The sequence below is a fragment of the Chenopodium album genome, chromosome 25 (genome assembly GCF_948465745.1).
Source record: "Chenopodium album chromosome 25, dcCheAlbu1.1, whole genome shotgun sequence".
NCBI lineage: Eukaryota > Viridiplantae > Streptophyta > Magnoliopsida > Caryophyllales > Amaranthaceae > Chenopodium > Chenopodium album.
In genome coordinates this window covers 1,151,350-1,175,024 of record NC_137858.1, presented here as the reverse complement: position 1 = coordinate 1,175,024, position 23,675 = coordinate 1,151,350, and the positions used below count along the sequence as shown (strand labels likewise).

At 34.4% G+C, this 23,675-nt stretch overlaps 4 protein-coding genes and 1 long non-coding RNA gene across 6 annotated transcripts; 3 read left to right on the top strand and 2 right to left on the bottom strand.

Moving 5' to 3' along the window:
* The first annotated feature begins 981 nt into the window (after nucleotides 1-981).
* Nucleotides 982-2,821, top strand: LOC145615623 (1-aminocyclopropane-1-carboxylate oxidase homolog 3-like). The gene is made up of 3 exons (XM_081670692.1): nucleotides 982-1,496; nucleotides 1,759-2,080; nucleotides 2,279-2,821. The coding sequence occupies exons 1-3, from the start codon at nucleotides 982-984 to the stop codon at nucleotides 2,525-2,527; spliced, it is 1,086 nt and encodes a 361-aa protein (XP_081526818.1). The 3' UTR covers nucleotides 2,528-2,821.
* Nucleotides 1,344-6,469, bottom strand: LOC145615624 (uncharacterized). 2 transcript variants are annotated; one of them, XR_014107305.1, is made up of 4 exons: nucleotides 5,939-6,469; nucleotides 3,267-3,581; nucleotides 2,206-2,420; nucleotides 1,344-1,483 (listed from the first exon to the last, which is right to left on the bottom strand). It is a non-coding gene; the product is annotated as an uncharacterized LOC145615624 (long non-coding RNA). The 2 variants fall into 2 exon arrangements; XR_014107304.1 differs by having other exon boundaries at nucleotides 3,267-3,415.
* LOC145615622 (1-aminocyclopropane-1-carboxylate oxidase homolog 4-like) lies at nucleotides 2,958-5,313 on the top strand. The gene is made up of 3 exons (XM_081670691.1): nucleotides 2,958-3,594; nucleotides 4,193-4,514; nucleotides 4,868-5,313. Exons 1-3 carry the CDS (start codon nucleotides 3,068-3,070, stop codon nucleotides 5,114-5,116), a joined length of 1,098 nt encoding a protein of 365 aa, XP_081526817.1. The 5' UTR covers nucleotides 2,958-3,067; the 3' UTR covers nucleotides 5,117-5,313.
* A 6,204-nt stretch (nucleotides 6,470-12,673) lies between the features above and the next one.
* LOC145615691 (UTP:RNA uridylyltransferase 1-like) lies at nucleotides 12,674-19,167 on the bottom strand. Its single transcript, XM_081670748.1, has 6 exons — nucleotides 18,091-19,167; nucleotides 16,143-16,511; nucleotides 15,048-15,271; nucleotides 14,707-14,770; nucleotides 13,493-13,689; nucleotides 12,674-13,193 (listed from the first exon to the last, which is right to left on the bottom strand). Exons 1-6 carry the CDS (start codon nucleotides 19,165-19,167, stop codon nucleotides 12,983-12,985), a joined length of 2,142 nt encoding a protein of 713 aa, XP_081526874.1. The 3' UTR covers nucleotides 12,674-12,982.
* Nucleotides 19,168-21,285: 2,118 nt separating this feature from the next.
* LOC145614378 (large ribosomal subunit protein uL23-like) lies at nucleotides 21,286-23,547 on the top strand. The gene is made up of 3 exons (XM_081669429.1): nucleotides 21,286-21,439; nucleotides 22,568-22,928; nucleotides 23,312-23,547. The coding sequence occupies exons 1-3, from the start codon at nucleotides 21,421-21,423 to the stop codon at nucleotides 23,394-23,396; spliced, it is 465 nt and encodes a 154-aa protein (XP_081525555.1). The 5' UTR covers nucleotides 21,286-21,420; the 3' UTR covers nucleotides 23,397-23,547.
* The last annotated feature ends 128 nt before the right edge of the window (nucleotides 23,548-23,675 follow it).

Genomic DNA, 23,675 nt, shown 5'->3' with positions numbered 1-23,675 from the left:
TACTCCTTTAACCAACACACTATGCCTTTTGAACATACTTAATAAATCAAAGTTTTGTAAGAAATTTCTAAGAAGGCAGCTTATTCTTATATTATTCCAAATTGTACATGATATTTCTTAAAATAATGGCTCTAAACAACAACTCCTTCACCCCAATCCCTTCAGCCAACAAACACATACACACACACTATCCAAGTCACATTACAACTTCCACAAATTTATTATAATTAAAAATCAACGATACTAGCGTAAGTAACCCAAACAACGAGGAGAATACGGTCTACCTCTAAAAGCTCAAATGGGGTTCCACACTAAAACCAATCGGCAATAGTAGGAGCAACTCTTCTAACTGATGAGTATAATCGATTAATCTTCCATTCTTCCCTATTCGTTCAATGTAGGACAACTCACATATAGACAACACAGGGATATTTAAAGGGGCATACATATCTTATGACATCCTTTCGTACTAATCCAACTTTCTTAAAAACATACTCTTACTATAGCCAATAATGTGTTAAACGAATAAAAGGCAAACATGCTCAGCTAGGAAATCTTTCCTACAAGATAATACGGCTCTAATCACATCATTTTATCCTACTTTGGATTATAAATACAACTTTGTAACAGAAAAATGCAACAAAAGACCTCTCTTTTAGCCAACCTTGATATTGCATAATAATAATAAGCATAAGAAGCATAGTTTATGTCATGATTGAGTACTCTTTTTTATTCATTCAATTGCGTTGAATCTACACTTTAGAACAATGTGCGCATTATCACTATAGTATTGATTTTTTTGAATATATTTCTCTTTATTGATACCATCCACATTGATTCCGTCAACAAAAACAACAATTGTCTATTAAGTATTATAAGAACCATGTATATTTATAACTCTAAACTTTCTTTTCCATGCCTCATACCCAAACCAGTAAACCACCCACCTATAATCACAAATAATCTATCAGAAAATCAGAAATGACAGCTAATAATAATGATTATGATCGCCGTAAAGACCTTCAAGATTTCGAAGACACCAAACTCGGAGTGAAGGGCCTGGTTGACTCCGGCATAACTCACGTCCCACGCATCTTTCACCACCCACCTGAGACCCTCTTTGATAATGAACAGCCCCAAACAAACCCAGATGGTGAACAAATCATACCTGTCATTGACCTCTCAGGTAAGCACGAGGAAGTGGTAAAGCAGCTGCGTGATGCCTCAGCTAAGTTCGGGTTCTTTCAGGTGATCAACCATGGGATATCAGTCTCCCTTCTGGACCGTCTGCTTGATGCTATTAAGGCCTTCCATGAGCTGCAGCCAGAGGAGAAGATGCAGGTTTATCATCGCGAAACAGTCACTGCAGGCAGTGGAGTGGGGTTTTACTCCAACTATGACTTGTTCCAATCAAAAGCTGCAAGCTGGCGAGATACACTTGCAATTCGTCTTGCTCCCATCCCTGTCGATCCCTCTAAAATCCCTGAAGTTTGCAGGTTAGTCATTTATATGTTTCACCATAACCAACCATATATGCCACCAGATAAACATCATGTATATATACTGATAATAAAAAAATAAAATAAAAAAAACGCCCTGGAAATATTTATTTGGACAATGGCTCCTCCACTCCTGCATACACTACAAGCTATTACCTAAAACATGCTATACTCTTCTTATCATATAGGTTGGTTCTAAATTATGTGGTGAATATCGGGCAAATATATATCAATCAATAATTGTGCTGATTTTCTGCAGAACAGAGGTGATGGAGTGGGATAAGGAAGTGAAGCAGCTCGCCGACCAACTCATGGGATTGCTATCTGAAGGGCTGGGACTAAAAGCTGATAAATTGACAGGGACGTCTTATTTAGGAAGGAGAGCCGTGGCCGGTCAATATTATCCATATTGTCCAGAGCCAAACAAGACTGTAGGTATAGCTTCGCATACAGATCCTGGGATTCTGACAGTGTTGCTGCAGGATCAAGTGGGTGGATTGCAAGTTAAATATGGTGGCAATTGGATCAATCTGAAACCAGTACGTGGTGCTCTTGTTATCAACCTCGGAGACTTATTCCAGGTACCTGACCTTCTAATGTCTACAAAACATCTTTCTTCAATTCCAGTAACAAACTCTAGCGCAAAAACATAGTTTAATTAACAGAACAGAAATTTCTGACAATAGACTTGAATGAAGTGGCTTACATGATGTATATCATATATACTCATAATGCTTTCGGCTTTACAAAGCTTACTCCTTGCATTTTGCTTCATTTAGATAATTTCAAATGATGAATACAAGAGCGGAGAACATCGAGTATATGCTAATCCTTTCCTCAAGCCACGAGTATCAATCGCGTACTTCTTAAGCCCAGGCATTTATGAGAATCTATATGGACCTTTGCCGGAGTTAGTATCACCTGAAAGACCAGCACTATATCAGCAGCACACATTCTCAGATCTGGTAAAAAATTTCTTTTCAAAGGAGTTAGAGGGAAAGTCCATGACCAGCTACTTCAGACTGTAATAATGTGATCTTTTGTTCAATATTATTAGCTTCAATTTGTATTATTGGTTGTATGATACAAGGCTTGAATAAAAATGAAACTAATGAAACTAGATATTTAACTAGGTAAGAACGAAGTTAAAAAGGTATATTTTACTTTCTTTTATATTAACCCAAAAAAAAAAAAAAAAAAAAAAAAGAATATTCCTCAAATTTCAATTATATTTTCAATAAGAATAAATTGTGTTTTACACCTAAGCCCCTAATCTAATATTTATCCAAGTGACTAAGTACTGATGTATACATTACAGTATGAAGAATATTCAAATGGTATTGAAAAAACTCTTTAAAACATGTGCGCATTATCCTTACGGCATATATTAAAACTTAACATCAACATCAACCACAGAAATCTCTTTAATAAAATCATATGGTTGAATCACAAGAATGGCTTTAAAACCAATAGATGTCAAATTGTGACGACTAAACACAAACCGAGAGGAAACAATACAAAACTCTCATCTTTGTGAAACCATTCATTCCCCCAAAAACATATTACAGATGACAACTAGCAGGATACTACAAGATGATGAATATGACCGTAGTAAAGAGCTACAAGAATTCGAAGAAACCAAACTCGGAGTAAAGGGCTTAGTTGACTCAGGCATAGCACAGATTCCACGTATTTTCCACTTCCCACCCGAGGCTCTCTTTAATCATGAACCTCAACAACCCAACCCAAGTAATGATTTAAACATACCTGTTATTGACCTCTCTGGTGAGCACAAGGATCTGGTGCAGCAGCTGCGAGATGGCTCAGCTAAGTTCGGTTTCTTTCAAGTAATCAACCATGGGATGCCAATCTCTCTCCTTGATCGTCTAATTGATGCTGTCAAGGCCTTCCATGAGCTGCAGCCACAGGAAAAGATGCAAGTTTATCGCCGAGATATGGTCACTGCAAGAAGTGGAGTGGGATTCTACTCTAACTATGATTTGTTCCATTCTAAAGCTGCGAGCTGGCAGGATACACTTGCAGTTCGTCTAGCTCCCATCCCCTTTGATCCCAATGAAATCCCTGAAGTTTGCAGGTTAGTCATTAATGTGTTCTATCATACTTCAAGTATAATATCAGCACTAATTTAAGTAGGTTAGGATCCTCTACCGTCCAAACCAATCCACTGAATCAGCTCTCTGGCCAAATTCATTCTGTTTATGAACAAGCAAACCTATTCTAGCTAAGCAGAGCCAAACCTGTAGCTTTGCAAAAGAGTACATTTATCGCCTTCTGTTTTTCTTCCCTCTGCTTTTGAGCTAAATCCCTATATGTTTCTATAGTTCTATCTGATATCTATTTTAAAAGTGATCCTATTTAAATTTTAAAAGTCACAAGATCATGATCAAAATTGAAACCCACAAACTTTTTATCCCGTTATTGGTGTCCTCAACAAATTGATTTAAATATAGGGCACTGACTACTGTAATGACATAAAGAGTAATACAGAGTTTCACTCTGACAACATTCAGATATGTAATACCTCCTGTATAAACAACTACAAGGTCTAACCTAAATCTTTATGAAATTGGACTGAACTTTAATTCTTAGCATCATATCTATTATAATTTACGTGATATCTGGAGAAGAAACAAGAAACACTTCATGCAAAAAATAGTGCTGGTTTTCTGCAGAACTGAGGTGGTAGAGTGGGACAAGGAAGTTGAGAATCTTGGGGAAAGACTCATGGGATTGCTATGTGAAGGGTTAGGACTCAGTGCTGATAAGTTGACAGGGAAATCCTATTTAGGAAGAAGAACCATGGTCGGCCAGTATTATCCATATTGCCCAGAGCCTGACAAGACAGTTGGGATTGCTTCGCATACAGATCCTGGTATTTTGACAGTGTTGCTGCAGGATCAAGTAGGTGGGCTGCAAGTTGAATATGATGGAAAGTGGATTGATCTGAAACCTATTCATGGAGCTCTTGTTGTTAACATAGGAGACTTATTACAGGTACTTGTCTTTTATAATAATACAAGTAGTTTACATCTTTCTCCAATCACAGAAACAAGGCAGGACACAATTTGCCAAACAAAAATGAAAATTCTGCGGATAGACTGCTAATTGAAACTAGAAAAGGAGAAGTTACATCTAATTTGTACTAAAAGTTCAGTGAAGCCTAAAATCTATGTTACTTAAACCCCTTATTTCAACTATGACATTGACATTGATATAAGTCAAATACAATTTAGCACACACTTATATTTGACATAAGTGCGTGAGTTTGATTCACATAGACAGCAGTCACATCATTAATTCAGTACATTTTCATCCAAATGAAACTTATTCTTGAAATTGCCATTTAGATAATATCCAATGATGAATACAAGAGTGGAGAACATCGTGTATTTGCTAATCCTTTCCGCACACCACGAGTATCAATTGCTGTGTTCTTCAGCCCAGGTATTCATGACAACATATATGGACCATTGCCTGAGTTGGTGTCACCTGAAAAGCCAGCACTGTACCAACAACTCAAATTCTCAGACTTAGTTGGGAGGTTCTTCTCAAAGGAGTTGGAGGGCAAGTCCATGACTAGCTACTTTCGATTGTAAACTTGTGATCTCGAGTTCACAGTTATATACTTCAAATTTCTAGAACCTTATTTGCAATCGTGACAAAATAAGGCTAAAGCAGGGCCTAAGATCCTAGGAAGTCCTGATGGAATATACTGTTGTATTTTGTATACCTTACAATGTATAAACTTGAGCTTCGATTATTGGATCAATAATACTTTTTTTTTTTTTTTTTACTAACTAGTGAAGATATTAGAGTGAGTATTCAGAGAAACCATTCTAGGATATTAGGAGAAGATCACCAAGTTGACATTACAATTAAGTAACAATTGAAATATTATGTCCTGTTATGCTTTCCAAACAACAGGACAGTGTTTAATTCTTCAAATTCAGCAAAATTTCACCAATTGCATTAAAAGACTATCTAAAAACTACAATGGTTCAAACTCTGTTTCATCAAGACTAACCTCACTTAGCCTACTTAGGTGTCCATCCTACACCCGACTAACCCGAGTGTAATTTAACATAAACTCACGTCACGGGCACTTACACCCGCGTATAGAATAGAATTCACATTAATGTAGCCTCCTTGATGGTTGCATTTGGTATTTTATACCCTTGTCCCATTTCTTTTTAGGTACAAGTCATTTTCCTTGCTCCATCATCAGATAAATCTTGTACTAACCAAAATTCAACTATTTCTTCTCATCCTATCCACTTCCACATCATATTGATCAACAAATAACAACAATTCACTAAAATTTTACAAAAAAAAAAAAAAAAAAAATCACATAAAAATCAACAAAAATTCACACAAAATCAACAACAATCAAATTAATTAATTTTTCTAAATTTTCATACCTGATCTTATGGAAAAATTCGAGAAACCAAAAGTTCCGGTGATAATAGCAATGAAAGGGCATCCAGGCACCGGAAAAAGCACAATCGCCGCCGCAATCGCCGCCGTACTCCGGTGCACACTCATAGACAAAGACGACATCCGCGACGCAACACTTTCTCTCTCCTCCACCGCCACGTCATCAGCACTCAACGACCTCTCCTACGACGCCATGTGGCGCGTGGCATCCACTCAGATTCGCCTCGGTCTCTCCGTCGTCATCGACTCGCCGCTTTCCCGGCGCCACCACCTCGACGCCGTCCGCCGGATCGCCGGCGGGACCCACCGTGTTGTGATCGTGGAATGCCGGCCGTCCGATGAAGGGGAGTGGCGGCGGCGGGTTGAACGGCGGGGAGAGGAAGATGGAGGGGTGGGGCATAAGCCTGCCACGTGGCGGGATATGGAGCGTTTGTTGGAAGGGTATGATGGATGTACGGAGTATGATGTGGGTGAGGTTCCTAGGTTGGTTGTTGATACTACTAATGCTGGGGTTGATGGGGTTTTATCTACTGTTATGGAGTTCATTCAAAATCGTTGTGGTGATCACCCGTCGTGATCGGTTAAACATACATCATACATCGCGTACATAAAGAACTAAGTAGCTACTCCGTAATAGAGTACGGAGTAGCACATAACAAAGATTTTTCATTGTGTTGGTAAATGTTGATGGAGTAGTACATGTATATATGTGATTGAGTTTGGGATTTATTCTTGAATGAGTTATCATCTAAATTAGAGGTATGTTTGCGATTACTAGTTTTACAATTTGTGTTAACTTTTCTAACTCATAAATTTAGACAACTTTATAATTTCAATTAGTTTATCGATTCATTAATTGAATAAATATTTTCAAAATTTAGCTCCTTTCCTACAATTTTTCTATCACTTTTGACTCAACTCATTACGACTTATCTCAAAATCAATTTGCACATTTGATTAAACATCTCTAGAAAAATTTCTACTATGAAATTCTTGAAAAAGGAATAATTTTTTTTTTTCGCAAAATATTTGTACCGGTAGGCGGTAGCAATATTTTTATCGAAGTTAAATATTAACCTACTAATACATACGAAGTACAATTGTAGTACGGAGTACAAAGTATGACTTTATGATTGTAGATAGAATGGGTTATCAATATTTTTAATTTTCATTCCTAGCAAATTAGCAATTAGTCCACCACTACATTGTTGGTGATCTTAAAAAAGCAAATATTCATTTTGCATAGCAATAATACTCCAATAATATTTAGGAAAATATTTATAGAAACACATAACATTTACAACCATCAACATCATCCCTTCTAATTCATAAGAATCAAAACCATCGTTAACCAATTTCCTTCAAAAACATACCCAACATCCCTAACCCCGAGAAAATTTCTAATACAACGGTTGTAAATTCATTAGATTTAACACTAAGAAATAAACTAGCCATAACATTGGAACACCAACAAGTTGAAGTAATCACAATGCGTGACCATGACCATGACCACGACCATGACCACCTGATTGATCAGACCAACAATCAATAACATCCTCACCTTCCATTTGAAGATCAAGTGGGGTTTCACAATCTTTGACTTGCTTACCCAAATAAGTGAACTTAAAGGCCTTGTAGTTCAAACCCAATTCAAGGCAATAATTAAGCATAAGCTTTCCTAATGGAGCGTTACGCTTAATATTAAAAGTTACATCTTTAGTGTTTTGCATTTGTACTGTAATCTTGACAGTTTTACCATCATTTCCTTTTCCTCCGGACTTCCTTTCGCTGCCGTCGCCCGGTGTAGGGCTTGTTGTCCTTGGCTTTGATGATCCTTCCATTGATTCGTATGCAAAAATCTAATATTTGAAAATTTGAAATTTTTAGTAGAAATGTTTCGTTGTTTTGCCTTTGCTACCATTTTATAGATAGGCTAAGGGAACTAGTAGTAGGGTTTTGAATTGTGAATTTGTGATGATTGGGCCTTTAGACTTTGGTATTTCTTCTTCTTTTTTTTTTTATTTGGATATGGAATTTTAAATTGTTAGTAGGGGTAACTTAGGAAAGATGATGCTAAAGGTTGCAAGTTGCGACAAAAACATTCGTCACAATTTTATATGGAACTTATTAATTGGTGTAACGTAAGATTGGGCTCATCGTATTTCTTTACTATAAAAAGAAAATCGAGGAAAGAATGAAATTTATGGAAATTAGGGCCTGTTCTCATTGACTGAACTCAGCTGAACTGAACTGAACTGAACTGAACTGAACTCAGCTGAACTGAACTGAAATGAATATTTTATAAGAGAAGGAAATTAGGAGCTGAACTGAACTGAATTGAGCTGAGCTGAACTGAACTGAACTGAACTCAGGTGAACTGAACTGAACTGAACTGAACTGAACTGAATTTCAACGTAAGAGAACAGGCCCTTAGAATATCTTATAGAACCTTATGTTAAATAATACTTCGTATTTTTTTACCTTTATATCTTGTACGTATATCATAGCTAAAATTAGGAAATACTTTGTAGTATCATCCAAATATGCTATTCTATGTAATATTTAATTTTTTCTATAATATAAAGTTGTGCATTTGAATATATATATATATATATATACTCCCTCCGTCCCCAAATGATAGTCCCTTATGGCCTATTTTTAGTCCCAAATTGATAGTCCCATTTGCTTTTTTCAAATACCATTAATATCAATTTTTATCAAAATTTCTTCCAATTACAACAATATTTGTGCAAATTTAACTTTCCCATGTAAATTTTGTTTTTCGATGTACTTTTATTACTTTCTCTCTCTACTATTTTACATACCCAATGTAAATTTATCTTTTCAATGTAATTTAACTACTTTTATTTAAGTTTCTTAATTCCCGTGATTTTTACCCATAAGGGACTATCATTTGGGGACGGAGGTAGAATATATATATATATATATATATATATATATATATATATATATATATATATATATATATATATATATCGATCCAAGTGTTGTGATTATTATGAAACAGATGGAGACATGAATAAAAAGTTGATATATATTGAAAATGTATAACAATACGAATCGACTATAATCCCATTAGATAATTTATCCTTGTTAAATGGAATCTAGCATTTGGGACATAATGCTCAAATGAAAAACATGCAAAACGTTACTAAACTCATAAGAAAAATAATTCACAATTAAACTAGTACAATCAATTTAAAGCAACAACTAAAACACAAACGAAAACAGAAAACACAAGGGTGATTTTAGGGTAGTATTCAACAACACCAAATTGGTTACAACGCCTAATAAACAAGAACACATAACGAAGAAAACACCCAATAACAAAGGAATTAATTAGTTAATTAGGGTAAAGCACGTTACTAATTAAGTAGTAGATGACCACCAATTTGATCAGCCCAACAATCAATAACATCTTCTTGATCTTCCATTTGAAGGAGATTAGGAGTATCAAATTCAGAAATTTGCTTACCAAGATAAGTAAACTTAAACCCCTTATAATCAACACCTAAAGTTTGACAATAATCAAACATTAACCTTCCTAATGCAAAATCTCTCTTTATCTTGTAAGTAACATCTTTCGTATTTTCCTTGACCACTTTAACCTTCAAAATCTTCTCATTTTCTGGATTGTTTTCTCCTTGTGCACTTCCCTTCTTCTTTGTTGATGAACCTTCCATGTTTTTTTTTTTATTTTATTTTGTAACTTATTTGAAGAAATGTAAGTTTATTTTCTTATAGGAGTCTTTTGTAGGTAGGTAAACTAATAGTAAATGCTGTCTTCAATTTTTTTACCCGTATTTATTGCTTGTTTGATTGATTATACTTTATATTTACTCGTAACAATTAACATAGAGATTATGAAACATCTTAGGAATTGAAAGAACATATTGTTTGGAATACCGAGTATTAAAAGTTACAACATGAAAATAGGCTAATTTTGACTGTATGAAAATATATGGAGTAACTCTTAGTAACTTTATATAAAGTGCTTTTTAAAAAAATAAAAAGCTTAGCAACTTTATACTCGTATAATTTTTTATACCAAGTAGATTGATAATTAAAGATAATACAGGCTAGTTATGTTTTGATAAGAGTACTAAACAAAGTGACACTTATTCAAAAACAGACTTGAGTAATTACATAAATCACTAGGGTAATTGGAATTTTTTTGTAAAAGCAAAACTTTTTATTTTCAACCAAACAACTTTCTAGGGGTCCTAAGACATTTATTTTCCTCCTATCATCTTATTTAAATTAAATAATTAATGCATTAGTTTGACTTTAACATTATCCACATACGGAGTACTAATTTTACTTGATTTTTGTTATCCATATGTTTAGTACTCCGTAAGACATTATTATGTATACTTTTGTTGATTAGTATGTATATTTTCATAATATTAAATTTTTATAATTTAAATAATACAAAGTTTAAGTGACAAATCTATAAGTTACAGTAATAAGGTATGGATAGAGTCAAAGTGATACACTTAAGATATGGATGGAGTATAAAATAAAGATCTCAAGAGTTTGTAAGAAAAAATTGAATACTTCTAAATAACATTAGTTGAGTTTAGGAAGTTTAAATTTGAAAATGAAGAATAACCATAAAGCATAGAGCATTCACAATGGTTGTGCATAAGGACCTACTAATAATCTGCCAATTTCTAAATAATTGCTAGTTACATGCTAGCCAGTGTGGAGCTACCTCTTGTATTGTAGCTAAGCCAAATTACATGTAGTTTCACTTTTTTTTTTCTTTTTTTTTGAATAGACATGTAGTTTCACTTCATCTAATGCTATTATATTTATTTGTTTGATATATTTTATATATTTGTTTATTTATTTATTTATCATTTTTTTTTATGGTTTACTTATTATAAAAATATGTAGCTTACCATTATAGAGGTTGTTACTTAAATCATATAACTTGGAGATTTATGATGTGACAATCCAAAGCTACATGTACTACCTTCGTTACATACTATTTACAACGATTAGACATTTTCTCTCTATACTTTATGTTAAATCGTTGCAAATAATGTGTAACGGATGTAGCATGAATAACTAGCCATTGTGGATGCTCTAAATACAGAGTAGATGAATTGATGATAATCAATGAACTACAACTACCAGGGTATATCATATCATTGTCAGTTTGATTCCTTTGAAAATTTGGTGCATCTAGTCAAGTATCATTCGTCAGATTTTATGTCCAATTTTCAAATTACAGTATAATTATACTTCGGTTACTTTTGTATTGCTTGTCTTGACTAGTCTTTTTACTTTTTGGGACATTAAACAAAGTGATTAATCTTTTCATAAAATAGAAAGTCAATTCTAAGGGTTCATTTGGTTTTTTTTTGTGGATTTTGTTTTTTTTATTTTTTGTTTATTAAAATCATATGATATATTTCATTTAATGAATGACGATAAATCAAACATAATTTTATAAAGTGACAACTAAAAAATGAACAAACTTTTTCTTGTTTTCTATTTTAAGCCTTTTGTTTTCAAAAAATCAGAAAACTTAAAAAAAAATTGTCAAACAATCCTTTAATAATTGTTTTTTATAACTAAAAAAGAAAGGGTTTACATGAGAACTTTATTTAACTTATTAATGTAATATTGTCTTATACAGGTTCATTTTCATCAACATAAAGGGTTTTCAGAGCTACTTTACACATTACCTAAGAGTTCCTCTCCCTGAATCACTTCTCTAATTATATGCGGTCAACCAAACAAACACTTGAGAGTTTCATCATAATAGTTGCTTTACATAATCTAATCGAAGCTAAAATATTTTCTGCCATACTCCATAAATAGATACTTTAACCAACCAAATATATTAACCTTCCCTCCAAAAATAACCCCAATCAAACTAAAAGGAAATATGTTCATAGAACTGAAATTTAAAGGGCCAGTTACCATAGAAATCACATTTAATATCAGATTAACAATTAACATTACGGAAAAAACTACTCAGTAATATACAGAGAAAAACAGGAGCAACCGGTTCTAAGAGTAGTCCGTATACACTATGTAGTAGGCTAGGCCTATTCACGGATCGGATGAAATGTGATTTTGGATCGGATATCCGAAGACTCGGATATCAAAAATTGATATCCAAAGACTCGGATATCAAAAATTGATATCCAAATCCGATTTGAAAAATTCGGATATCTGATATTCAGATATCCAAAATTTTTGAATCGGATGCTTCGGATATCCATTATCCAATATTAAGTAAAATTATTATGATTACTTTCTAAATTTCACTAATTTTACCGTTTTTTTATCGCTAAGTTGTACAAAATATTTTAACAAAAATAGTAGTCCTTTTGCAATTAATATTATCATCAAATATATTAAGAATATTACAATAAGTTAATAATACAGGGTTAGTTTTATATGAACAATTTAAAAATTTTATATATATTTCACTATTTTAGGCTTTATATTACGGATATCGGATATCCGAAATTATGAAAATTAATATCCAAATCCGCATCCGATATCCGCTCTTTCGGATCGGATATCCGATCCGAAATGCAAACTCGGATCAAATATCCAAAAATTCGAATCGGTTGCGGATCGGATTATCGGATTTTCGGATAGTTTTGTACAGGCCTATAGTAGGCTAGTAGCAATATCGGTAGATAGTTGACAGACGTACAGTATAAAATAGAAACTTGTAGATCAAATACCTTGCAACTTCATATTATGTAACAAAACAAGAACAAATGACAGGCAGCAGCTGCAACAGCAAATCAATTCAAAGGAAGCAGAACAGCTAGCTAGCTTCAGATTAGATTGTGAAGAAACTACGGTTTCTTTACAGCATATGACTACACCTTTAGGAGGGGGCCTATGATTTGCCCTTAATTACTTAACAATATCATTAGCCAAAACCAAAAGCAACGCCGCTATACAAGCTGGAGAGCAACCCTACTTGGTACTTACAAGCAACAACACTTGCAGAATAAACAGAGAGATAGTATTTATCTAGATATGTAAGGCTCAAAAAGCGCTACACAAGGATTAGGATCATACTGCATGATCTCCGCAGCTCGTTCAAATTCCTCCCGTAGGACTCTAATGCTGCGTTTGTCTACCACTCGTCCTAGATCATGGGATGTCTCAAACGGATCTTCTATGCATATAAGGTGACGATCATTACCCACCCTTCTTGTCCAATCTTTCTCTTGCTTCCTACCAAAACCAAAGAATTAGTAATGCTTAACTTCAGCCTCTTAACCCAAGAGTACTTATAAAGTAAAGAAAAGATAAAAAAAGAGTGAAGAGCTACTTGAATTCAAACCAACCCAAACAGACAGGTTAACTTGACATATTATTTACTGAAGAAAGTAAACAAGGAAGACATGAAGTCCCACGATAGTACAATAAAGACAGATGGGAAGCAGCAACCATGGTATGGATTACAACACAAGTTTTGACAGAAAGGTCAGTATTTAAAAATGACCCTGATAATAGTTGAATATTTATCTCACCTGAGGATACAACCAGCACGAACTGATATGACATTATTTGCATAATCATGACAATATGCCCAATAATTAAAGAACCCCCACAGTAACTTGGAAATATTTTCATCATTTCGGGCTCCAAAATCACGAAGTTTTTCAACTTGATCAAAGAAAGCGCAATTGACATTATCAACCGTCACAGCATATGTAGGTTTCATTCTCTGCAAGAAATCAAAGGGTCAGGTTACCAGAATATTCAGCTAAAAAAGACTTAATTAAACTAATCAAAAAGGGCAAGAAAAAATCCTTCAAAAATAATGCTAAGAAGAAAGAAGGTGACGCATGCTTTGCAATTGATAAAAATCAAGAACTTGGTAAAAAAGCATCATCAAAAACCTTTTTGTTAATTATCTTTTCCGACAGATCCTCAGAAGTTACATAATAAAAACAGAAAGACGGTTAAAGTGAAGGAAACATCGCACACCAGAGGAATGTAAAACTGGGCTACTCTCTTCCAATGTCACTAGATGATTTATTAAAGAATAGAGTTTTGAGTTTCAACAGAATACACAATGGATCTTACTATTATTGTTGTTGAGGCACTCAATGCAAGTGCAAATTATCTGGGGTCGATAGAAGCACATTTAGTTGTTTTAATGAATCACAGAATATTACTCTTGGAATCTTATACTTTTGAGCAAGAGCACAAAGTCCCTAGACGTGGGTGAACCAGCGAGAGTCTGTGAGTGCCCCTGTGTGTATCTATTTTCCAACAGATTAAGGGGTAAAATAATTTTGAAACAAACAAAATTGAAGAAAGTAATTCATTCTAGCTTCACCATAAATCCTACATCCATACAGCACCCAGTCCCACACTCTCACTCCATATGGTGAATGTATGCTTTTAGTCTATCTATCCAGGATATGAAGAGAGCTTTTAAAGAGGATAAACTAGTATAAAGACAGCAAGGCCTTTCAAATAAAAGTAGAAACCAAAATGCAAAATCAGCAAAGGCTTCCAAATTCTGCTAAAGACCTTTCAAAAGTGTATTTACTCCAAGTTATCAGGTCATCCTTCAAGCATATCCAAACAAAAAACCTTTGCAGAGCATCCTTATGATTAATCCATCCATAATAAATTATAACCACCAAAAAAAAAAACTTAGGAAGCAAGCTTAAAAATGCCCCTGTAAAATAGTACATACCAGATGCTCCAAAAGAAGCATTTAAACTTTTACCTGCAAACAAGGAAGGATGGGAGGATTACGCTGCTGTAAAAAATGGATGCACATCAGCACATACCTGCATAACAAATCAAAAAAGCTCATTCTATGGGAAGAAAGTTTAATTTTAGAGGACCACCATAAAATCATGACTAATTCATCAACATCTGAAATGGAATGCTAAGTTATATGGCAATCAAGTCACATAAGAGTTTTTGAAACTTAAAACTTAAAAAGTGATTCACTTTATTAGTCTAATACTCTAATGGCCTATTTTTCATACATCTGTATGAAAAATACAGATGTAGATATAACCAATCACATCACAAAATAATCATTCATTGAAAAAAACTCACGCATAACTAGATAGTGTTCCCTGATAAGTTTCATTAACTCCTCTGGACTTCGCCCAGTGTTTCACAAGAAATGCCAACTGCCTTAGTCTTGCATCAATTTCTCCATAATCTCGAAGCAGCTTTGTATTTACAACAGCTAAAACATTGTTTATGCATATGTCACATGAGATTCCTGTCACTGGATCCATAAGCTTTACTATGGGAACCCGTGCACGAGTCAATGCCTGTAAACAGAAATGAAAGCAAATTGAAACACAAAAACTGCTTAAACAAAGCATGCATTTGAAATGAGAGTATCATGCCAAAATCGACTTCAAATAAGAATCACATGCCAATGTTTCCAGATTGACCCAAAGGAGAAAAAGAGATATGCATAGCCTTGATGAAGATTAAGTGATTAACCAGCTTTTCGAACTTAGTTAGCCATATAAGTGCTTTAACCTGCCTTAAGTTCATGGGGTGACACTATGTTGGTATTACAAACCAGAAACAAGTAAAGCAGTTGCTCATGCTTGTCAAATTCAATTTTTAGCGCTTTTCAAATTTTATCTAAGTAGTACCACCAAAGTACGTTTGAAACGGACAAAACTGTCTTTTGAAGTCCTTCACTATATTTAGTTTATGTGTTCAATAGATGTAGTGGTAAAAGGTGAATTTTAAACAGTAATGACAAAGAGCGTGAGAGGGTTGACACAAGCTCATATTTCAGTATGGACCCCAATGCAGAATTCAGACTTAACAATTGATAAAGGACCCATTCCAATGTAGCAGACAACAGTGGGGCTCAAAGAAAAATGAGTATTCAAATCATAGGAGCTAGAAAATGTTGATCTGCTCATTTGGTAATATTAATATTGTTATGATCAATAGCTTAGGAAATTTTTTTCTACTAATACAAAATCGAATAAGCTTTCATTCCGTGATCAAAATAGAAAGAAAGTAAATCAGGTGGATACATCCAAACTAAAAAGAAGACTCCACAGTTTATGAGAACAAACATCACCTAATATAGACCTTGTCTGATTAAAAACTTTGAATACTAGTAGTACAAATACAATGCAAAAAAAATTAATTGCTAACTTTGATAACACTTACCTGCACATCTTGGAGATTATCAGACTTTAAAATCTCAGCCAATTTCAACAACATATCAACCTTATTGATGTATAGATCATCAATGGCAAGGCAGACATCAATGTCACTTTTTGAGACTCCAAAAGAGTTGGCACAAGATCCATAAACATAAACCTTAGCATTAGGCCATTCCTTGCACACAAGTTTCTCCAATAATGTCAAAAACTGCTTTTGCTTGGCCTTCTCCTCCTCTGCTGGTATTAGAGACTCGTAAATTGTAAGAAAAGGGGCATCCAACCGATCTATATCTCTCCGACATTCAGTCAGCCTTCTGGAGTTCCTTATCCTTTGCGAAAGGATCCATTTCCCTCTAGCATCTGATCTGAAGTCCTAATTGCAAGCACGACAGTTTGAGTGCAAAAAATCAGCAGTCAATGGGAAAAAGCAGTATGTGTGGAAACTTAAGTAGCTATTTTAAACAGAGTAAAATTAATCTGAAGAACATGCAAGTATATTACCCAGATGTCCTCAAAATAAATAAAAATAATGGGAAAAAATAAAATTTAAAAAAAAAATAATAATAAAAAAAAAAGACAATTGAAAAAGGCATACAGATCCTCTATTTTGTGTTTTTATTAATAACATGTGACAAGAAAGAACTTTGTGCCAAAACACCCCAATGGTAGAGCTTGATCATTAAAAATTCTACAAATGCATATACTAGCAATGTCAATATGCAAAGTACTGCACTGAATCTGCTCCCCAGTAGGATTGATAGTTATGGCCATATGCAATGGTCTACCCCTTTCCCATCATTTACCGTTCCCTTAAATCAATCAATCAAAGCCTTAATCCCATAAGTGGGGTCGGTTACATGAACCAAAAGTGATTATTCCGTAAAGTCATCCACAAAAATCTTCCTCCTCCATCCCTTACGATCAAATACCTCATTCTCATGCAAATCCATATTAACCATTTCCTTAAACTAAAATATAAATTGAAAAAGGCCTTTATTAAAAATGCAGAGTACATCAATCATCAACTTTAGCCAATACCCCTAAAGAGTATCACACCAAGCCAAGTAGCAGGTAGGGAAGGCCAGATGTAGGCAGCCTTACTCCCATGACAAGCAAAAGGTGGTTTCCAAATTCACCCTTGTTCAAATACATATTTAAATCATACGCCGTATCCCTAAATAAAAGGCACAATAGATTAAAAATCACTATCAAGAAATTAGGTTGAAATACCATGATTATACTACTTTCTATAAGAATATACATATTTAGTTCTTTACCATACCACAATGTAATTCTTTCCTGAAAAAATCATTAACGGTAATATGGAAAGTTGTGAGCTTAGATAAACTATACTTAATACATCACAGAAAGAGGACTATTATTTTGGGACAATCTAAGATTAAATGTGACTATTGTTCAAAGAAGCAACGGTAAGATACGTGACAAGAAAAACAATAATTTATACCATAAACAATATCAACAAGTTCTCATAATTTCCTAGTATGGAGTAAATTAAAACTACAAAGTAGAACTTAAGGTTATTATGACTTTGAGTCCCCAAAATTAGTTTCATAAATAAGAATCCAGAACTAATCCCAATCAAACACAATCTAGCTTTGTTCTACCCCTTTCCTCCTTAACTCCAGACCTGTTTCTGTTCCAAAAAAGAACCTTTCTAACTTATGACAAGATAGTCATGGTTCAATCACAATGCTCAATTCAAAACGATATTTTTCTCTGATTTACTTGGAAAGTAAAAAATCTAGGAGGTTTTGTTCACATCTACAAATCAACATTTATCAATATCTGTTATTATACATTCACTACCAACAGAAACATAATAAAAACTCACAAAGAAAGCATAGATCATGTTGCACAACTAGCCTAAATGCAATGATTAAATTGCTTTAAAATGCAACTGATAAGAAGAAATAGGAGCACCTAGATTATACCTTATCACGAGGTTGTTTCTTCTTAGCACTAGTATCATTATTCTCAGCAGACTGATCCTCTTCTAGAACTGAATCAACCAGCTGTTCACTCAAATCATCGATTTCGTCATGACTAACACCATTATCAGCCACACCACCATGATCATTTAGCAAAGACTGATCGATATCGGAAACCGATACAGACTTCAGACTACTCCCAGCAGGCAAACCAGGATGATCAAGCTGTCCACTAACCCTACTTCCACTATCTCTACTCGAAAACCGCCTTTCATTCTCATAATTCCCACTATTAGAACCAAAATCCCTATGATTATTACCCCTATTCAATTCACCAAAAGAACTACCAATCTCCCCATTCACATTATTCTTCAAACCATCAAAATCCCGCCTTTGGTTAGCGGGCGTGCTCGAAAACCCCGGCGGAGGGCCAGACCGTCTCTGCTCAGGCGAACCATAACCCCAATTGACATTACCATCAATCCTTTGATTGGGATCAAACCCATTAACCCTCCTAACCCCTAAACCCAAACCCAGTTCACGTTCCTTCAACAATTTCAATTCCAACTCCAATTTCTTCAATCTCAAACTCTCATTCTCAACAGAATTCCCACAATTAGGGTAATTTCCAAAGTACCCAGTTCCAGATTGCTCCAACCCAGTCTGCTGCTGGTGTTGCTGACGACGGAGAAGATCAAAATGCTGATGAGGAGCCGAGAAAATCGAGGGGTTAGGAGAATTAGGTCGTGGAAACCCTTGATAATAGAAATTGGGGTTTTGGGTTTGAGGAGAGAGAGAGAAAGGAGAGCGAGAGTGAGAGTAATCGTGCTGATTGTGATTGTGGTTGTGGTGGGGTCCGACGGAAGGTCCGACGGCGGCGACGGCGGGATCAAGAGAGAGAGTGTGAGAAGGAGGTGAAGGAGAGAAGAGATTATGAGGAAGAAAAGATGGTTGTTGTTGTTGTTGTTGTTGTTGTTGTTGTTGCTGGTGTTGTTGGTGTTGTTGTAGATGTTGTTGCTGTTGTTGACGGTTTTGGACGAGGCGGAGTAGGAAATCACCGCCGCCGCCGCCGTCGGACATGGTGGAGTTGGTGGGTTTAAGGAGAGAAATGGGGTTGATTATTGATTATGATGGGATCATGAGTTTCAAGATTTTGGGTTTGTGAGGGAGAAGAGGGGTCTTTTTCACTAATTTTATTTTTTTACTTTATTATTATTGCCTTTTTATATGTTTGAGATTTGCGATATTTTTTTTTATAAAAAAATGGACACCTAATAAGATATTTGGATATTCTTCCCTTCTTTAGGAGGATTATTCATAGTTCATACAGGTTCCGATTCATCAATAATTAGGTGAATTGAACATGGTTTCCCATAAAACACAAAAGGTACTCGTAAAATGAATAGAGTCTTAATCTTTTCAAAATCACTTAAAGATAATAAAAAGAAAAGTCAATTGATACGGGGTTTTGCTCTCAATCTTCTCATGTGTTGAATGAAAGTATGAAACTTTAAAGGTGTGTTCTGTTCACCTTATTTTCACTTATTACAGGTGTAATAAGTTCAGATAAGTTCAGTTAAGTTCAGATAAGTTCGGTTTAGGTTTAATAAGTTCTAATAAGGGCTACCCAAGTATAAATTACAACTAAAATAAGTTTTAATAAGGTTTAATAAGTTCAGATAAGTATAGGTAAGTTCAGATCAGTGAAAATCAGGTGAATAGAACACACCCTAAGTACTATTTCATGCAAATTAAATGAAAAATGAGTAACCACTTTTGTGTAAATTGAATAAAATAGAAACCACTAGTTCATATAAATCTGATGATACATTTGTTTCAATATTGTGTTAGTGAAAATTTACAACAAATTTAATTTAATTAAATAATTTGGACAAGTATGTCAAATTTTAATGGCGCGTGGTGCTACATAACAACCATGGGGATAAAAGTACTTGGTAACTCACATCACTTTATTTACATATTGTGGATATAAATTATTAAAAGATAACACGTCATTATAACCTGTTGATTAAACTAATACATATTCTTTAAATGAGTACCTCAAAAATCCAATATGTATACATCAACCCAATACATGCGTGCTAACTTGAAACTTAGAATTTTTTTTTTTTTGGTGCAAACTTGAAACTTAGAATATGATAAACTTGAATTTTCTCTATTATAAGTTGGACGATGTCCTAAACAACATTCCACGGGAATAGCTAGTGCTAGTTGAATGTATTTGTATTATAATTTGCAAAAAGTCGCATGTCTATGTATTAGATGATGCAACTATATCCTCAAACACATATTTTGTTTCAATATTTCTAAAAGGATGTTAAAAGAAAATTATGATGAACTTATTCAAAGGATGATTTTTGTCATTGCAGATTGTCCAAGCTCCACGATTGACAAGTGATCATCTACCATACAATGAATGGATTACTTTCTTCTCTAATAAGTAAGCACTAACTTTCTCAAAAAAAAAAAAAAAAAAAGTTATCACTAACTTTACTATTTAGACATCATTTTTTTTCACAAAGTCTTATATGTGGCTGGCCACACGATGTGGCCATCCAAAACGAGGGTTACTTCATTAGTGTATTAGGGGCTACTCATTCAGATTTTCAGGGGTTACTTCGTTAGTGATATATGGGTTACTTAAGGGTTACTTGGTGAGTATTACAAGGGTTACCGGGTCACTGTTATTGGGTTACTTTGTTCTTTTACAAGTGGTCACATGGTGTGACCAGCCGCACACAAGACACACTGTTTTTTTTTAAACCCTAATCCTCCTCAAATATTAAGAGAGTAGTTAGATTTAACAGTGCAATTGATTATGGTTAAACAAAACATATGAAAAAGGTAAGGATTAAAATGATTTATTTCCTCTCACTTATGGAGTACTCGTATATGTTTTCTTTTCACTCCATTTTTAATAACGGGAACTAGTTTTAGGCCTGGACGATGCGCCGTGTTATCGTATTTTTCTATGAGTAAAATCTTTATTAATATTTAATCATGTAGTATGGTACTCCGTAATAGCTTAGTGGCTAACACCAAATAATTTAGCGACAATCGAGTAGCCCGCCCGCGACAGTCTGAGAAGTGCAAACGAGATGAGCCCGTAAGACTTGCAAGAGTGAAATAAAGAACCCAGCTCACTTCCATAAACCCTACTTTGCCTTGCCTTATTCATCTCTCTCTTCAGGTTCTCCCTCTCTTTCTCTCTCCTATATTCTGCTACATTTTAGATTCATCTTTTCACAATTTTACTAAATTATTGCATTGATTTTCTTGATTCGTTGATTTAGGGTTTCAATTCCAGCACCAATGGCGCCCCCTGTTAAAGGTATCATTTTTCAATTTTCAATTTCTAATTTTCCATTTTCATTTTATTTTTTGGTTATAATATTTGGCCTTAATTGTTAATCATGTAGGAATACATGAATTTTTGGATTATTTTTGTTGATTGTTAATTTATGGATAATTAACAATATGAATCTAGTTTGAATTCAAGTTGAATTTGGTTAATGTATTAATCTTGTAATTCCGCTTTTACAAGCTTAATGTTGTTGATATAACAATGTGCTAATGTTAGTGTTTTTAGTGATTATTAGAATGCATGCTGTTTCTTTGATCAACTAAACTTTGGATTTAGCAATTCGTGGCCTTTTGTGAATTCATTTGATTTTAGTTTTTCTGTAGATTTTTTAAAATTTTCTTTCACTTAATCATTTGTTGCTCATATTTTTGGTAATGTGATATGGCGAATGAACGAATTGAATGTTGAGAAATGAGAATGAATGTTTACATTAAGGTTCTCTCAACCTTTGGGATTGAAAGATTGAGTGTGATAGAAGGATAAAATGGTTTTAATTGCAAACTTTGCTATGCAACTCTCGGGTTTAATGCTGTTTACTGTTGCTTAATAATAAGCTATGTTGGTTGTTGATGCATTACATCATTTTGTTCGACTGTTTGAGTGCGTGATTTGGTTTAGAAAATTTTAAATTGTTCTACTCCGTACCATACAAAGTATAAGATTGCCATGCTAGTTTCTATTCCTAGGGTTTAGTCCCTTTTCCTTGATTGAGAGTTGGTTAACTATGTATAGCTCTTGGCTCTGTAAGAGCATTCAGTGATTGTGTTAATCTAACTTTTTTAATGTCATGTTATTGGAGCAAATTCTTGGTTGTATTTTTTTAGGCTGACATTAATTTGAGTACCGATATTTATCAGTTAGTAAGTGATGGGAAAAATTCCTCTTGATTGTACAATGCATTGTATAATCCTGCTATATTTATTAGCTATATATATATTCATGCAATCTCTCTTTCCAGTTTTCAATTTTGTTCTTCAGTTCCGACCAGTTGCACTAAAGGATGTGTTACAAAATATGTTTAGCTGTGATAAAATTGTATAACATCTTTAAAATCCTAGAAGGATACCTGACATCATAACATCATTTATCTGGCAGATGTAAAGAAGGCTGATCCCAAGGCACAGGCCTTGAAAGCTGCTAAAGCTGTGAAATCTGGCTCAAGTACCTTGAAGAAGAAGGCCAAGAAGATCAGGACCAAGGTCACTTTCCATAGGCCAAAGACATTGAAGAAGGACAGAAACCCTAAGTACCCTCGTATTAGTGCAACACCAAGAAATAAGTTGGATCATTACCAGATACTTAAATATCCCTTGACCACTGAGTCTGCAATGAAGAAGATTGAGGACAACAACACTTTGGTTTTTATTGTTGACATCCGTTCTGACAAGAAGAAGATTAAGGCTGCTGTCAAGAAGATGTATGACATTCAGGCCAAGAAAGTGAATACCTTGATCAGGTGAATATTTTCTGCCATTCAAATTGTTGCTCTTCACTTCAAATCTATCTGTGTTTCCTTAATATTATGTTTCGATTCTCTCTCCACTTGTAAGGTTAAAAGTGTGAGACTAAGACATATCTTCTACAGAAAGAACTTATATTCTTCATTTATCACGAGGTTGAAAGAATTGCATATTGTTACTCTGTTAGATATCGTTTTCTTGTGGCACTGATTTTTGGCAAACTAATTACTTGAAACTCACAGGCAGCCTTAAATTGAACAGTGTAGTGCCATCCTTGCAGTTTTTATAATCCTGCTTGCTGATGTTTAGCTTGTGATTAACTTTGATTAGGGTTAACTGAAAGTTTCCTGTGAATATATGTTTAATTTCCTATTTGCAGGCCTGATGGCACCAAGAAGGCATATGTTCGTTTGACACCTGACTATGATGCCTTGGACGTTGCAAACAAGATTGGAATCATATAATTTGTATTTTCCTCCATATTTGTTCAAGTAGATGATCTCTGACATTTTTGATAGGAACATACTCAGTAGGAAAAACATTAAGTTTTGTTTGATATTGCTATGCAATGCCAGTAGCCTATGTTCTTATGGGTGCCATTATTTGCATTTTAAAGGATGTGTCTGTATTTCAAAACGCCTTTTGGTTACTAAATATATGGGTTCATCTACCAAAACTAGAAAAAGAACCTTCTCTCCAGCATTGATCTTGATTATGGCTGATAAAAATGAAATGTTGCTAGT